At 35.8% G+C, this 18,684-nt stretch overlaps 1 protein-coding gene across 1 annotated transcript in view; it reads left to right on the top strand.

The window, feature by feature from the left end:
• The window catches only part of FBXO36 (F-box protein 36), a 29,007-nt gene extending 12,303 nt beyond the window's left edge, over positions 1-16,704 (top strand). Inside the window, 4 exon segments of the mRNA XM_068406886.1 lie at positions 8,247-8,306; positions 8,308-8,356; positions 11,473-11,654; positions 15,500-16,704. Of these exon segments, the coding sequence (XP_068262987.1) occupies positions 8,247-8,306; positions 8,308-8,356; positions 11,473-11,654; positions 15,500-15,679 (471 nt within the window). The 3' untranslated portion in view covers positions 15,680-16,704.
• The last annotated feature ends 1,980 nt before the right edge of the window (positions 16,705-18,684 follow it).

The raw sequence follows: 18,684 nt of genomic DNA, 5'->3' as shown, positions 1-18,684 counted from the left end.
GTTCGTACGTGTGTTGTACCTTAACAGCATTATGTGACTATTCCTCACTGCCTTGAGTTTTGAGCTAAAAGTAATTTAAGTAGGTCTTACGTTTTAAATGCATTATAAATGTTCTAATTTTAACTCAAATGTATTCTATATACGTCAATAAACTGAAGAGTTTTATTACGTGTGAATTTCAGTATATCAAGAAGAAGAAATAACGGTGAACTGTGAAGATGGTCATTTAATACAAATAAACCAGCTTTCTCTTCTAATTACTGCTAACTTACACAAACTACTTTTCTTATGCAAATATTAACATCATATTTATGTACACTTGTGTTTGTGATTGCTATCTAAAACTTTAGAGTGCTGATTTTTTTTTTAATAGAAACCTGTTATAAATGGCAGGAGGCACAAATAGATATAAGTAACAGTACTGATACTACTTAATTAGTCAGCGGACAGGTGGGATATTGTCCCTAAGTAGCTGGTCAGAAAGTAAAAGAATATTTAAGAAGTGACTGTGTAGCAGCAATAAAAGCTTGCCTGCTCACTAGCCTAGCACAGTTGGAGACTTACTTTAATTGGTGAATGTATTAAAGTCTTTCTATTGATGTAGTGTAATTAGGAGGGAGAGTGGTCTTGCTGGTTAGGTGGTTTAACTTACTGTATTTTATCCCCTTCAGTTACAACTATTTTCACAGTAATATCCATTGGGAAAAGCAGAGTTAAATATTATGGTATTGATTTACTCTTCTTAATAGTGTCCTTCTACCTGTCTCACACAGTATTGTTTTTTCTCTGAACAAGACGCACCAGCATGTCCGTTAAAACATAATCCATTTTTTAAACTCTGTAATAGCAGAATGGTCAGGTTAAAGAGATGTAACTAAAGCCACAATGTGTTATACGGAGTCATCTATTATTCTGTTTTTCGTTGGTAAATGAACAAATTTTTTAGTTAGATATGAGCGTTAATCACTTTGAGGATAGTACTGGTAAAGTTGTATGATGTGGAGGTAATAGTTTAGTGCAAACAGTATTTTTCTCTTTATCTAAAGTGTTCAAATAAGTATTTTAACAGTAGTTTTGGAGCATTTTGTCTTCTATTAAGTTATTCATGTATATGATCTTAAAGCCCTATAATAAAATTAAGCTGTTTTTCTGTTGTTGCTTGGAAGATAAAGATAGAAGATATCAATCTTCAATAGTAATGAGTGATTACAACTGCTTTTCAGTTCTGATATTTATTACAGCAACCCAAAATCTCCAAAATAAGGCAGACTTAAACATTAAGAGTTTTGTTTGGTTTTTGTATTTTAAATCTCACTTTTACATGGGATAAGGAAGTTGGAAATAACTGCTTTTCCTGATGGACAGTGAATTCTCTGTGAATTATTCCTTTTAGACTATAGGTCAAGCTAAACACTGTTTCTCCATATTCTTGTATTTACAAAGGACTGAAATAGCCAGCTGAGCATTTGCCTTATATCCATACATATTATAGAAGCATGGTTGGGCAAAAGTTTGGATTTTCAGGTAAGTGTCCTCAGGTGATCACACTTGCCAAAAAGCTCCATACAACATGACAGCAAGGCTCTGAAAAAGTCAAGTCGTAGGCCACAAAAGAGAAACCTGTATTCACAGATTGAGATGCTGATGGAATTTCATGAAACTGGCAAAAGATGCCTCTCTGATTGCAGAGCTTAGGTCCTGCTATAAAAAAAAAAAAAACTTACTGCAAGCAATGGATATGAAAGAGCTTCTTAATTTTTGCAAAATTTTTGTGTAGCCATCATTACTAACTAAAATGGGAGAGTGACTGCCATTTTCTTTTGTGTAGAGACAGTCAGGAATTTATTAGAAAAAAAAGTTGCTACGTAACTGTGTCGAGATCATGGTATGAATATTGATAATATTTGTTAAATGTCATCTCTGTAACTATCAATTTCTTTAACTGTTTTGCAACATCTTGTGAGATACAGCATAACAAGCAACATATACAGGTATGAAGGCATAGTGGGAATCTTTATTTAAACAAAGGATATCTTTTCATTGCCAAGAATCTAACTGGTGTTGGAGGCAGGAGGAAAAAAGGAGACTTAACAGATTCTTCAGTTCCACAAGATCTGCATTCTTGCTTTTAAGTTAATCACAATATGCCATTAGTAGCCTTACATCAAACAGTTGCCCATGTGTGTTACCGTTCTTCAACAGCTTATCCCACAGAGATCAAAATAGCATTTGCTTTAGCTGCATCAGTGTCAATGCAGGATAGCCTCGCTCTAGCTCTTTATAAAGTTATTTAACATTTAATTTAGTTCTTTTGCAAATACCTGTGCATTGTCGGTGCTACTTGGTTCCATAGTTTAGATATAGTACATGGTTGCCTCTTGGTGAAAAGTGAGTAAAATTTTGAGGTACCTATTTTGCATTTTATTTAAAGTGATCTAGAAGTCTAAGCTTCATTAACGTGCGAAATGAGCATAGCTTTGTCTAAGCCTAAAGATTTCTGTTGTCCTATTCAAATTTTCCTTTATTACTTATGCAGTCAAAGCTGTAGTGTGAATGTAGCTGCAACTGTGTGAAAAACGTTACGGTACTATAGTATCAGCTTCTCAATTAGATGTGGCTATGTTAGAATAAGAGTAGAAAAAGCTATGACAGGAGGAGTGCTATTTCATAAGTAAAATTGCATCTGCACTAGCAGGGACTGGAAAGGCGAAGGAAGCAGGTAGTTTTCACCGTGCTAATTAATCTCAGAAGTTAAAAGAAATTATATATCTAATGAAGGCATTTGACTTCTTCATGGCTTGGTAATTGAGCTTAGGTTCACAAACTCTTAGGCAACAGATTAGCTGATACTGACTTAAAGTGAAAGATATTTAGGTATACAGATCATAGCTTTAGAAACATCTATCTTACAGTTATCTCCTTGATGATCTTTCAGTAACGCTGGTATTTATTCCACTTTTATTTTGTAAAGATTTATGTGAGGGTGAAATGGGTGATTTCTATACTGAGGTGCATGAAAATGGAATGCTTTAAAAAAAATAGGTTTATTTGAAATTGTAGCAAAAATGCAACAATATTCTGCAAAAGAAAATGAGATAAAATGAGGGACAGAAGCATTTGAATACTCTAATTTTGAAATGAAATAGTAAGGCAACATAAATTTTTTATAGTCTCCTCCAATCCACAAAACCCAGCCAAAAGCAGAGATTTTTTTTTTTTTTTTTTTAAATCTGTGGAAAAGTAATAGAATATGGGATAAAACAACCTGGAAGAAAGGATTTAGTAGAGGTAAAGTCACTAAGACTAACTGAGAATGAAAGTGCTTTTTCCACTAGAAGACACAATGGCTCCTTCACTGCACACGGGAATGAGAGCTTTGACTTCAGGGACAAATCCAAGGCCAAAAAGAAAGACTGGGGATTTAGGTCATTCACCTGGGAGAGAGGAAAATATTTTAATCTAGATCTCCTAAATCTCAGCAAGCACTATTTTCTAGATTCTGGAGTCACCTTCATCCTCCAATGAATATTTAACTATTTAAAGTAGAATAATTTAAGAGAAAAACAGGGAAAATTAATCTCCAAATAACCTGTAATCTGAGAAATTATATTTTGAGTTACTAGTTTTAAGCAAAGCAGAAAGCGGAGTTTGAAATCCTAAAAATGTATATTGGAGGAGGAAACCATTTCTTTTATGTGCCTTTATAACAGCACTTCACAATTCACACTTTCTTCAGCTTCCTCCAGAGGTTTCTCGTTATACGGTATGAGTCTGTCATGTGACACTCTAGTTCTATAGCTTCCAAAATAGATTAAATTAAGGGGAGGTTGAGCCCAGCATCCCTAAAAGATGGCTCACCATATGACAAACTTCAAATATTATTTTCTTCATACAATGTAAATAGTACTATGCTTCTGCTAATCTACAGTCCACAGAATCACAGAATCACAGAATGTTAGGGATTGGAAGGGACCTTGAAAGATCAGCTAGTCCAATCCCCCTGCCGGAGCAGGATTGCCTAGACCATATCACACAGGAACGCGTCCAGGCGGGTTTTGAATGTCTCCAGAGAAGGAGACTCCACAACCTCTCTGGGCAGCCTGTTCCAGTGTTCGGTCACCCTCACCGTAAAGAAGTTTTTCCTCATATTTATGCGGAACCTCCTGTGTTCCAGCTTGCACCCATTGCCCCTTGTCCTGTCAAGGGATGTCACTGAGAAGAGCCTGGCTCCATCCTCATGACACTTGCCCTTTACATATTTATAAACATTAATGAGGTCACCCCTCAGTCTCCTCTTCTCTAAGCTAAAGAGACCCAGCTCCCTCAGCCTCTCCTCATAAGGGAGATGTTCCACCCCCTTAATCATCTTCGTGGCTCTGCGCTGGACTCTCTCTAGCAGTTCCCTGTCCTTCTTGAACTGAGGGGCCCAGATTAATTTAGACAATAGATACTTCCTAAAAAATGTATTTGTTGCTAATTTTCACTTAAATAGTTTAGTTGTTTTATTTTTTTTTTTTTAAATTGCTATGACTTTTTATCTGAAGCCTCGGCTGGGTGCTGCTGTTCAGATTTGGTTCTGCTCATCCTTTCCTCTTCTCTTTTTTTCATGAAGAAATGCCAATGGAGTAAGCAATGTGGTAGTGAATTGCTTTAACACTTGCACCTCCAAATAACATCAAGAATGAAATGTGTCCATGGTAACCAGGATGCCCTTATAATACCTTCCATTCTTCATCTGCTTAATCTATGCAAAAAGTGTAGGTATTACAAAATCTATGCAATATTTTTCTTTGAAATAACCATGTGCTAACAAATTACCAAGGTAACTGTAGTTTGTCCTGGGTATTTGTACATAAGGAAGTTTTTAAGTGGAATAGTGCTATTAACAGTTTGTTTCACTTTAAATCAAAGAATAATGTCTAGAAGATACACAGTGGCGTTTAATACAATTACTTGACTATTTTACTTTTCCTGTGCCTCTGCGTGTTGGCCTGATCTTCCCATTCTGGCAGATAGTTCTGTTGCAGTGTGCTTCCTAGAATAGCAATTAAGAAGAGAAGTGATTATTGAAATATGTATTTCTGTAGTTTTTTGAAGTTTTGGCATGTTTTTTAGTTAGTATTAAAATGCTTTGGAATTTATAATTGTACAACAGTACTACAAGAAAGTAAATTTTTATAACCATGTTAAAACATCTACTGTAATTGCTTTAAAAATAGGACAGAAGCATTTCACTTGTAGAGTATTGCCTTAGTGTTCCATTTTAGAGTTGCTTGGCTTGTATAAAGATAAAATCTTATTCAAGAGTCTATACACACGTGTGCACACTCTAGTGTTTGGATTAAATATGTTCTTGTATGCCTGTGTATACATAAACTTATAGATAAATACACTCATACCCACAAAATACTAAACAAAAAAATATATAGAATACTTACTGTGAAAAGTTCATCTGGCTTACACCAGTGCAGAATTTGGGAAAGCATCTACTATCATATACGCTTAATTTTATTGTACTGTATATCCCAAACTGAAAGGTATTTATTAATGTATTTTATAACAGATCACAACACATTGTAATCTGTTGTGCAACATAGTTCTGCTTTTTTAAGAATTAGACTTCTAAATTTGTGTATAGTTAAATCTATAGGGTTATACAGAAAATTAATCTGAAGAATATTGTGAGAGATTAAAGTTAAAAAGTTGAAAAGCAACGGTCATCGTTAATCATTTCTGGTAAGTGGTTTTGGGGGCAGGTGGCTATTTTATTTTTCAGTTACACTTGGCATTTCCGTGCTGAGAAATGTTGGTTTTCTTGGTTTTTTTTAAGAAACGTCATTTCAACAGTAACATGAAAAGGCCAAGAGAAAGCATATTAACCAGGTTTCTTTTCTCCTTTAACAATGATTTTTTTTCCCTATAATATACTGTATTCTTGCATACCATTTTGAAGGGTATGCAAGCTGAGGAACATGTAGAAAGATGTCTTTTCTTTCTCTATTTGCATATCCGTTTTGTTCTGACCTTATTCTCACCTCATGTTTTCCACAAGTAAGAATGGAAGTAGCCTTACATGCTGATTCTTCCAGCATTGCTAGAGATGAAAAGAGCTTTTGGCAGTACAGTATAGTAGAGCATTCACTGTCCTATTATCTCCGCGGTGGGCTACAAACATACTAGTCCTAAAGCCTTCCCAGGCAGCAAGATCATCACTATGATATATGGTTTATAATCTCTCTTGGATTGAACCCTCATTACCACTAGTGTATTAAGTGGTGTTACTTTAGCAATGTGGTGGTCTAATGTACTGTGCATGTACATTACAGAAATGTTAACTCTGCTACTACAAAATGTTTCGGTGGTGTAATTTATTTTTCATATATTAAATTCTAGAATGCAGATTGGATGAATGGGATTTTCTCTCTTCAAAGAGGCAACTGTTTCACTGCGAACGAACAAAGACTGTGTGGCGTTGTGAAAATAGGATGACCTGATGCAACTGTGTAGGATGTTTTTTCTTTTATTCACATAATAAGGGTTATTTTACAGAGTATTGCAGATATGTCTGAGAGTTAATTGAAGCCATTTTGTCTGTATGCTATCAGAAAAATGGTTTAGTAATTCCGATTACCCCCCTATAATGATATATTAGCCACAAAAAACATCAAAATGATGAATTGTAGCTGGCTGTATTTGACATTCAAATGTAGATGTTAAGCCTTTATTCCAACTTGTTTACTGTTACTGTATGTGAGTGTCACGGTTTAAAGGGAGGTATCAACAGGATACAACCAAGACTTGAAAAATACAGAAATGACTGGTGTGGGCTTGCCTTGGTAGACTGTCTGGAATGTGAGCTTTAATTTGAAAATTAATGATGAAAGTGGATGCAACTCATTGCGAGTTACAAATACTTAATTCTTCTCAACTTTAAAAATCTACATTTTGACACTGAAATACTGGAGACATTTAAAGTTAAATCTCATGTTGAGATGTAAACCATTGTTGTCAGGTCTAAGATTTGCAATGGTAAATTTAACTCTGTGTTCCTCAGTCATTATATGTGAGTAGACTTCTGTAGCTTATTGACAGTTAACTCAAGTCTTGCTTTTAATTTTTCTTTTCTATGTGCCAGTAGAAAAAATAACTCTACAGAGTGTATTTTATTTATATACACGTCTGTGTGTTTATACATGTACACCTCACTAGTATTCTCGTTTGCCAGTTTCATCACTGGGTGTGTCAGGAATCCACCTATACATATAACAATGTAAAATCCTCAATTTTCTCAATTAAATGGAAGAAAATAAGAGATTAATGTTAGTAAGATTACAAGATTTTTTTTTTTAACCTTGCCTATGATAGCAACTGAATCCTACTTTTGGCTTGCAGTGTGATCTTTGCTAACAACTTGTGTGAGGGAACAGCCATGATTACGACTTTCCTCTCCTGTAGACCCATCTGTGACAGCAACAAAACAAAAGTCGATACTGAAAGCTGATACACTGTTCAAGCACGTATGTAATGTTTTAGGAGAACTCTGGGAAAGTTACTGATAGCCAGGGCCACTTGTCCTCCATCATTTCATAGCTACATAATTTACTATTCCTATTAATCTTTTGTCTCACTTGCGTGCTTTGTAAGGCAGGCTTTCTTTTCTTTGTCTGACTCTGAAATTGTGAGTTGAATGTGTACTTCTGGAGAGCTTTTTCCACAGTCTTCAGGCAGTCTAAGTGCTGAACTTTGAACTGTCCTGTTAATTTCGATTTTAACAACATGTTAAAATGACAGTTTAACGTCTAATACTGCCACTTCTGAATGCCTGAGCAGCTGAATGACTATTTCTACTTGCACACATAATTTAATGCCTGATGAATTGTGTTTCTGTGACTAAATGAGAAACAAAAAGAGAAGTTTATAGTTTTGCAAGTTGAGATGTCATTAAATGTGTTTTAATTTCTATGAACAATTTGCGCACAGGGGTTGGGAACATTTTCTTTGTATGTAAAAATATTTCACACTTGTCTAGGTGCATTATGGGATGTTTATTGTCCTTTGAAGCATGTGGTAGGGCCGCTGGTAATGTAACCGTGGTCTGATCTCTTATGATAACTTTGTTTTGGGAATGCAGTAATATTTACATAACCAGAATCCTGAATCTTAGCAATGCATTTATCTCATGGTACTTGATATTCATTTCTTCTTTTTTTTTTTTTTTTCCCCTTTTTCTTCTTCCACAATTGTAGGTAATTTTCAGGTGGTGGAAAATCTCACTTAGGAATGAATTTCGTCAATCAAGACCTGGAGAAATTAAAAGAATCCCAGGAGGACTTTTTGGATGATTCATCTCTTCATAGTAAGATGACTATAATAATTACAAATTTGCTGTGGTATATAATGGAATAATCTAGCAATATTGATCTGTAATAATTTTCAGTAAAGATGCAATTGCTTTGGCAAACAGGCTTTTTTATGTTAATTTATTATTTAATGTATGAATACTGGAAAAACAAAAAGACATGACAGTAAATGTCAATATAGGATAAATCCCAGCAACACTGATAGTTTCATTATAAGACAATGACAGGTATTAGCAGAAAAATAAGCCAGAAAGCAGTATTTTTATTCCTAATAACTCAGTCCTTACAATGCTCTGTGCCAGCACATTTGTTTTTATGGCTATGTCATGAGCCACTTGGAGTCTCAATCTGATTTAACATAAGTAACACCAAGTGCAACAGGTACTTGGGATTATACAAGTGCAACATGACTGCAGGAGAATACAGCCAGAAAAAGAAAGACAGTGGGGACACCACTAAATAAATCTCAAAATGTAGATTTATAGAGCTGTTTTCCAACCTGTTCCTGATAGATTTGCCACTGAGAACATCTAAAATAATTATGCTTTTTCCCAAAGTTCCACAGGACTATGTGTCCCAAGTAGTTATTGCTCTGCATCTTCCTATAATCTTGGTTCTCAGTAATGGATTAGTTTTAAGAGATGTCATGTCACAAGATATGGTTGGTCATGGCTCGCAGAGGAAACATTGAGAAATTCATTGAGGAAAACAGTTCATCTTTCAATTAACAGAGAGCATCTGCCACAGGTTTAATAGCCGGCCCAGCTTTAAACCGTGACATGACCTTGAAAGATGAATTTCCAAATGAAGTCCTGTTTTCCTCATCAACAGCTTTCATAGACATCATCTTATTTACACTTAGGCAGGGGAGGTCTGCTTTCCCAAGAAGTACATGAATCTCAGGTGGTAGGGGAGAGGGTAAAACTTTCCTCAATAGAATATACCTGTTTTCAAGAGTAAGCGTGAGTGTATCTTCATTTAGGGTCTGAAATAAGTCCAACACAGGTTTCCTATGCTTTGCTTATTAAAGTCTACACTTCCTACAGCACAATTGAGACTTTTAGCCCTGGTGAGTTAATGTGGCCTGCATTTCTGTTTACGTTTGTGTTTCTGATCCCCATTATAACTCTTGCAAGTGACCATTTTCAAGTGAATTTGGTTGAATTAACAACACTTCCTTAGGCAGTTGGGTAGGGATACTGCAAGTGACTGCTGTTAGTGCTCCATTGATGGAAAGACTACACATTCTGAGCTCAAGTGACTGGATATACGCACAAACCATGGAAAAAGTTTCAATCAGCACTTACAGTCCATAACAAAACAAATCTTTAATTCCAGTTATTACTACTTGTTTTGACTAGAAGGGGAATGAATGGATCATGAACCAACAGAAAATGGACTGCCTGTTGAATCTGGCTAGTGCTCAGGGAGTCTTTAAATATGCTATGCTTCTTTGCAGTAGGTGTTTATAACAGCTCCGTTAGTTGAGGCAAAGAGTTGCACCACATTTTAATTTGACAACATTGATTATCAATTTTTATAAATTTGAGCTTTCAAATAAGTAGTCTTTTATACTTTCTATACTATATAGAACTGAGGTGCTTGGAAAGTAAAAAAGCAAATGAGAACCAACAGCAAGCTGTTTGCACTTGCAGTATGATATAGCAACAGAAAAGAAAGCTTGAACAGCTTTGGCAGTCTACCCAAAGACATGAAGGACCATAAGGTGATAGCCTCCTTCTACATAATTATCTTAGCAATATTTGGAACAAAAAGAGAAGAAAAAAGTCTTAACATCTTAACAGTGAAATCTTGTCATTTGGAAAGCTTTTTCAAATGTATTCACATAAGCTTGAGTTTTTTAACTAATCTTACAAAATATGTTGGGAAGAAAACTGCTGCATCAAAATTGGATGCGCTTACTGCCTATAGCAGTATAGTTTCAGCTTCCATGATTCTGGTTGTCTTCATAATTTTAACATACATGAGAAGATAGAGTCTAGTTGGATAAGAAAACAAAACAAAACAAAAAAATCCCCAGAAAAACAACAAAAAAAACCCACTTTGGATGCATTATAATAACTTCATAACACATAAAATAGTAATTCTGGTTTTGATCCCTGTGTCCCTGTAAGAAAAGAAGAAGAAGAAGAAGAAAAAAAAAAAAAAACCTTTACAAATCCAGGTGACTGCATTCATGTCATCAGATCTTAGCAAACAACATGCAGCTCCAAAGTTTACCACTGATCATTCATTAGAAGTGTAGCAAATTGAATTCAGGATCCTGTTTTATAATGAACTACTATTTGTATTAAAGCAATTTGATAAAATAGATAAATGATCTGAAGAAACTGTTAAATTCAAAAGGCCAAGTGCCAGGTTGGACACTGAAGCAGAAATAACCAACTGTATGAATGCAGGATGGGGAGTAGCTCACTAAGTAGCAGATCTATAGAAAAAGAATTTGGTGGTGTACTGGATCACAAAGTGAATTAGTCAAAAAATGTCATGTCACTATAGAAGATAACTGTCTTCAATTTCATTTTAGTGGTTTAACTGTACCTACATAAGGTAAGAAGCAGAACTACAGGGACTTTTAATGTCAGAGCAGTCTTTATTCTCCTCAAAGCATACAACTGAAGTACTTTTTTCAATTGTTTTACTAACCACTTCCTGAGTAAATAGCACAGTCTTTATGTAAATAAAAATATATGTATGTGGAAAGGTGGACAAAATGGATCTGGACAAGTTTCAGTTCAGCTTTCCTGCTGTTTTCATGTTCCTCAGCTGAGACGAGTTTGCTGTATACTAGACAACATACAGTTTTTTAACTAAAGCCTTGTTTTACTGCTCAGGCTTCTTGTATATCACTAGTAACTCTTAAGATGAATTGAAATACTATAAACTACTAATGTTCAGTATAAGATATTATATGTTATTTTCTCTAGAAAACATTTTTTAAAAATTGAGCTAACTTTTCTGATTTTTTTTTTTTAAGGTATATGTGAATAACGTGGGATTATTGGGAGGAAATTTCAGGCTTTTGCAAATCTGTTGTCTCTTGAGTTTGCTGTTGTGGTGGTTTGGTTTTGTTTTTTTTTTTTTACCACAGTTCAGATTGCTGTAGTGTTTGGTGCCAAAGTTCCGGAACATGTCCTCAATCTGTGCCGAGGTAACTATGACTTCCTGGAATGGCTTCCTGTCCCAGTGCTCCTGTACATCATTTCCTTTCTGGAGCTTGAAGATATTGCCAGGCTTTCTCAAGTTTCATGCAGATTTTAAATGGTAAAAAAAATATATATATATATATATATATAAAGTTATTTTAAAATTGTTAGCTTTGCTGTGCAGCATGTTGGTTGTGATTCATCCCACATTTAACATAATCATCAATCTGTCTGCTTTACATAAAGTTTGAGACAATAAATTAATCATCTGTACACAAACAACTGGACAGGTACAATAAAAAAAACTAGATCTTAGAAAGGCTCTTAGAGAGACTGTGCTTATCCTGCACACTTTTGTTGCATATTATAAAGACAATGAGCCAGATAATTCCATTGTAACCCATGGCTGGGTGTTATGCACTGCTTCCAGAATTAAGTATTTGAAATGTAAAACCTATGCTTTGCATTATGAACTGCATTATTGTAATGTCTAGAAACTTCAACCACAGACCAGGATGCCCTTATGCTAGCCTCATTAGCAAACAAAAAATCATTGCTGTTCCTAGAGAGCTTACATTTTAAGTTTTTGACAAAAGACAGGAGCACAAGGAAAGATTTTTTTTTTTTTTTTCCGAGATTTTGTAGAACTCGCAGCAAGAAGCTGTAAGAAACACAGGAGGAGAAAGAGATGACATTACGCTTGCTTGCTAGGAAGCTCTTTCCAACTGTCAGGAAAGTATGGGAAATAGTATGAACATGTTGAACTGAAACTTTAAAAAGTGAATAAGAGAAGTTGCCACTATTGGCTGATTGGAGCTCAGGGTAGCCTCTCAATGCTGAATGGGGGGTAACAAATAGGGAAGGATAGCCTGGAAGTCCCAGGAGAATGAGGGCCAATCTGTTGGTGCAAAAAGAGAAAAGTTGTAGGAAAACTTAGGCTGTGTTGGAAAGGCCTTTGAGACATCATCTATTGCAGCTCCCTGGTCTGTGCAGGGCCAGGTGATTGGACAGATGGAAAGATAATACGTTCAGAGCTGTGATCTATGAAGCTTATTTTTGCGGGTCTGAATACCTCAAAATTGCATTTTCTGTCCCAGCCAGACCCTGAGAAAACGCTGCTGCAGTAACTTGGGTAGGGAAAGAAAAGGGTTTTAGTTTATGAAAATAGGAAGAGAAGCATATTAAAGAGAAAAATAACTTGATTCTTATCCCCAGGGGTGCCGTAGGAGCCTAGAATGAAGCCTGTCAAGTTACGGGTTGTATGGTTACTGAAAACATAAGTAATGGTGAGACCTTAGGAGGAAGATAAAAGCAGGTTTAGTCATCTTGAGTCTGGTGTGACAGCTAGATACTCTGAAAGACTTCAGGGAGACAGATGAACCTTTTCGTTTGGAGAACAGGACATGTCTCTGGTACAGAGTACATCTCCAAATTGTATCAGGATGAGATTTCTCACAGGGTTTGTATTATTTTGAGGCTAGGTGGCCCAAGATTTCAGGAAAAGTTCTGTGAAAGACTGATGACAGTTCAAGAGGACATGGCTGTACCGCTGTTCCTGTGGTGTGGCTACAAAGATATTATAGACGCTTTAGCAAGAATGAGTTCAAGTGATCACAAGAAATAGGAGGCGGTGTAAAGAAAGCACAATGGTGAGATAGGAAAATAGAGCATGTCATGAATTTAGAGATGAAGGGCAGATGGAAGTAGATAAGCTTGCTGAGTTCTGGGCTTTATTTTAGTTTGAAGATGAAACAGTTGATATTGTGACTGGGACACAACCAGTAGAGGATGAGAGAATAAAAACAACTAAAGGAGAGGAAGAGAATGGATAGAAGGGAGGTCAGGAAATAATTTATTAGTATATTTGGAATCCATCTGTCATTTGCAGAGCATGACTGGAGTCAACTAGTAATGCCATGCTGTCTTTCTCTCATTTCAGCAGTATTTTTAAGGAATTAATATTTTGCCCCAATACTATGAATTTTCATTTCCAGGCTAATTTATATGTAGGCTGGAATGCTGCTCTATATGGCATTATGAAACAGCACATTCAGATTTTCAAATAGGGAAAAATAGAATGATCTCTGCACTCAGGACTGAAAAGTGGAGTGTAAAAGGCTCCATACGTCCATCCTGTGCAATGCATCCTTGTAGGCTGAGCTAAACAAGTATCTTCATTTGCTACCCAAAGCATGGCATTTCTCTGACAGTGTAGTCTGAGCATAAATCCTGCTCTCCAGGGTATTCAGATGCTTTCAATATGCGTTTCAAAGTATTTTAAATTTTCACTAGGTAGTATTTTTAAGTATTGTAAAAGAAGCTCCATCTCAGAAGAAACAACGTACGGAGGTCCTAACGCGGACACCGCCCTTGGAGCACTGAGTTTCCCAGATACTTTTTCAGCACACTTCGATGTTGTGCTGTCTGCCAGCACAAGCTCAGGCTAGGAGTCGTTTAGTTTACTTTGTACAAGGTCCTGAGATAGCCCCAACAGGCACAATTAAACGCCGAAGCCCTGCTTTGCCCGAGCTGCGGGGCGCTGCTCCCGCCAGAGGGAGCCGGGCTCCCGGCGCCGGAGCGGGCGGGGGCTGCGCCCCGTCCCCGGGCGGGGGCTGCCCCGGGCGGGCTGCGGGCCCCTTACGGAGGGGAAGGTCTGGTTGTTGTTACGCGATTCAGAAGCTTTTGGCATGGCAAGAAAACCACAATGATGACAGTTATTACCTTTTCTTCTTTCTGTATTTTTTTTTAACAGAACACGGTATTTGGAAACACAAATACAGGATACTAAAAACCAGTCTCCACTATTTTTAACTTAATGGTGTCCATTTTTCATAGAAACAGCAGAATGGTGAGAGACAGAGTGCAAGCAGAAATCTAAAGAGAACTTTAAAAATGCATATATTTTCGTTTCAGGACTTCTGCAGCAACTTTGCCCCAATAATCCCTGCTTTTCCTTTGCTAAAATATGCCAGCATGTTGCTTGTGCCTGCAGTGTGATCACTCTCACAATTCAAGACCAGCAAAAATAGGAGCACACGTACTCTGATACAGCTTTGCTGTAGTCAGTGAATTAAATAGTTTAAGGTATCCAGCTACATCAGCAGCATTTAACAGAAGTGATACCAGGACTTTTGCTTTTCTGTTTCTGTTTCTACTGGTGACAAACATACCAGCCACTTGCATTGGAGTCATCTAGTACAACTCCACTTAGGTCCCCGCAATTACACAGTTAGAAAAGTGGAACATTTGGGGGAAGAATCAATGTTACTATGCTCTGGTATAACTTCTAATGGGTAGATAATATACAGTGACACAGAGTATCTTCCTAATTCTTTTTTTTTTGTAATGGTCCTGTCATCTAACAAATTACATAATTTTTTTCTTCCCGTTTATAATATAACATTTCCACCTGATTCTGTCTATGGAGTCATTCTGAAAGAGGGAAGCATTTCCTGAGAAACAGGCTTAATCCCTACAGTGCTTCTGAAGGCTTCCTAAAATTGCATTTCTGTTCTAAGTCCAAAGGCAATTTGCTCTTCTACTGACCTTGAAAACAGATTTGTATTTGCAATGTGATTTCTACATCTTGACAAGTTCTTTGGCATAATCTTACACAGCCTCACTGATTTCAGAGGGGCTGTATGAATTACATACCAGGAGAGCGTGTGGCATTACAGCCGCTTTTAGTGCGGCAGAAAGGCCTTTGATATCGTACCAAAAGAAGCTTCTCAAATTTTTCACAGAACATGCCGTATCTTGCGTTGGCAACGCTGGGCAAAACTTCCAGTGATGTCATTGTGAGTTTTAACTAATACTGTGCCTTTCAAGATAGGTGGGCATCTTGCACCAAGTTACCTTCGTACAAGGCGCATGTGTTGTCTAAACGCATTTTGTGTAGTAAAATAATCAGCAATGAGTAAGCGAAATTATGACTTTAAGCCTCTACTTTCTCTTAAACTAGATATGTAAAACAGTAATGCGCTATGGGAAAATATTGTGGAGAACTTGTGTGACACAATTACACCTGAAATGAAAGAACTTGCACAGGAAATGGGCTGGAAACAATTCTTCACAAACAGACTTCGGCTACAGCTGCAGCTCCGAAGGAGGAGGCAGAAACAAGATGCTCAGAACAAAAAACTAACTGAATAAAGATCTACGTTTCATTGAAGCAATTGTTCTAAGGTTTGGATTTGCTGTTTATCAGGTCAGACATACTGACTGTTCTTCTTTACTAGGGAAAGCAGATTATTTTAAGGCTTGAAAGAGGAAAAACAGAATATGTCTTACTAGGAGCAACATGTAAATAATATAATGTTTAATATGTTGGGCATCCTGAAATTGTATTATAGTCAGCATTGTAACAGTTACTCGCAATAGAAGAGGTTGTGACTTTATACTTCCTCATTCTGCCTTCTCTATTTTGTATATATGCTATACATGCTCTGTGTCTTATATCACATGCTATGGCCTTGTTATTATTACCTTTATAGAAAACCATCTATCATTTCTTACTACAAAAATTGCTGATGAATGCTGAGGTTTTTGCTGTCCATCATGGTAAATTTGCAGTGTTTATTGGCAAATAACATGTAGCTAGTTCCAGTTTGATGTGTGTTAAAATGTTTTAAAATTAATTATCTAAACTTCAAGCAAATAACAATTTTTGTCACCAAGGAGAAACTTCTTTGGTGACTGAGGGTGTGGATCAAATGATCATTCCCATCTTGGACAATCCATCAAGATAATGTTTGAGGCACTCTGCCAGAATAGTATATGGGAAAAATTTTGCCTTGATGTTGCTGATGCAGGAACTTTTGAAACTAATTGATATCCATTGTTCAAGTTGCATATTTGATAAGAGACATTTGCTATCTTACAAGACTGTAACAATGGTTACTTAAAGTGTGTTGTAAGATGAAGGCAGTTCTTACTGACATGTCTGACTTGCTCCAACAATCAACTTCAGTAATTAAGAGGCCAAATATTATTACTCTGAAAGCACCAGTTGATTAATGTATCATTTGCCATTGACTAGACTTAAGACCTGAATATTAAAAACAGTTATTGCAGTATTTGGATATAATAGGGTAATATTTGAAGAGTGTATTTGTTTTACGATTTTTTAACATGTCAAGTATTAAACTTGAATTTTATAAATTGATTAAAAACTATGAATAAAGGGTTCTTATATCATTGTTTCTTTATAAAACAGTATTTTAATTTTTAAAAGATATTTGCTAATTTAGATTAAGAATATTTTGTTCTACAACTATATACCAATATTCTGAAGCATCTGGTGACTGTAGATATTTAGATAGAAGAAACACTTAAGTATATTTTTTCCTCTCTGTAACTATTTCCTTTTAGGACAACGACAAATACAAATTTCATGATGTGTACAAAATACTGTATTCATAAAATTTCTGTTCTGTGTAATAAAATACTATAAAATGTAATTTTGCTTTAGAGAGATGATTTTAAGAACTACAGTATGTGAGCAGAGCTACTAAACAACAGACCCTCTTTTCTCATTTTCTTTCAATTTACCACTAATTAATTTTTTTCTCAGCTTGTGCTCTCATAACAGATTTAGTCAGTTTAAAATTCTAATTTAACTTGATTTTGTCAGCCTACCTTCCCTTCTCTTTGATCAACCATGTACCTGTCCCTTCTGTTACGAGAAATAAGAACAATCATTTTGCAGGAAAGTCTTAGTTTTTAAGCTTAAAAAAAATTAACTTAATGAGTAAATGAACAGAAAGTGAAATTTTGTGTAATGTAAGTTTATTCCCATTGTATGGCCCAGTAAGGAATTCTATAGAAAGATATATTGCAGATACCATAAGTGAATAACATATTATTCATTACAGTAATATGCAAATAAAGTTGATTTTGACAAAAGACAAAGTGAAGATCTAACTATCAAGGGTGCATATCTTTCAAAAAGAAATAAAAAAGAAAATTGAGGGGAAATCATCACTTCAAAATATATATATATATTTCACCAATAAAAGATAGCTCAGTTAAAATAAGCTAGCAGCAGCATTCACACCAAGACGACATTAAATGTGTAACAGAACTCAGGTGAAACTGTAGTTTACATGAACATTTTCTCCAACAGAAAAGCTGATTTTAAGAAATTACTGTGTGTTCACACCATGTGTTGCTGTTCACTGCCCCCTCAGTTGGTTTAATGTGAATTTTAAAGGCCATACATAACTATCCTATATGAATGAACTGATCTAAATCTTAAGTTTGGGGTTTTCTTAAGGTTTTCTTTTTAACTTGGCTCATTTCAGTGATCTATTTTAAAGTATGTCCCTGCCAACAGCTGTAGAAGTGTGAAACTAACAAGCTGATGCATTGCAATATAGAACAATATGAGTTGCGCTTCAGAACTTTTCTTTAACTAACCTTGCAGCTACAAAAAAGGTCTGTATAATGAGATTGTTGCATACTGAACTGTTTCCCAGTATTTGTTCAATATAATTGAATAGTATCAATTGTTTCTAAAGAATTCCAGCAGCATGTATCAGTATTAAACGAAGAACCTGATTTGTCATGAAAAAACTTTCATAAAGCTACAGGAAAAACACCTACAGTGACTTTTATTTGATAGGAAAATTAACATCAGACTCACTTCTCAAAGCTGGAAAAAGCATGTCTTGTACCACCACACAAAACATTCTGCATTGATTACCAGGCGCTTAATGTTGTTTAAGGAAATTTATTTGAGTACTTTCAATGGTCTTTAGCTCTTCTATGTTCTGCATTATCTGATTTTCTAGTGAATAAACATCTCAAAGGTGACCAGTCTTAGACAGTTCATGGTGTACATGAGGAGAGCAACATGACTGCTCATAATGTAACAGTTTTTGTTATTAAATTAATTGCAACACAATTTAGTGTGCTGTAGTCCAGTTCTTTTTAAAACTGTATTGGGCCAATTTTGCCCGACTCTGTTTCTTTACTTGACAAACAAGTCTCATGGAAGGAGTCAATGGCAATGTTACGAAGTTCTACAATACCTCTAATTAGGTAAGGCAGCCAGAAACTTCAAACTGTTTCTGGAAACATTTTCCAGTTTGTGAATAACAATAATATTTTCCATATGTTGCCTGGTTTTGCTTTTATGTTTGCTTTACTTCAGGTGC

This window comes from Nyctibius grandis, chromosome 8, assembly GCF_013368605.1.
Source record: "Nyctibius grandis isolate bNycGra1 chromosome 8, bNycGra1.pri, whole genome shotgun sequence".
Taxonomy (NCBI): Eukaryota; Metazoa; Chordata; class Aves; order Nyctibiiformes; family Nyctibiidae; genus Nyctibius; species Nyctibius grandis.
This window is presented reverse-complemented; position numbering and strand designations above follow the sequence as displayed.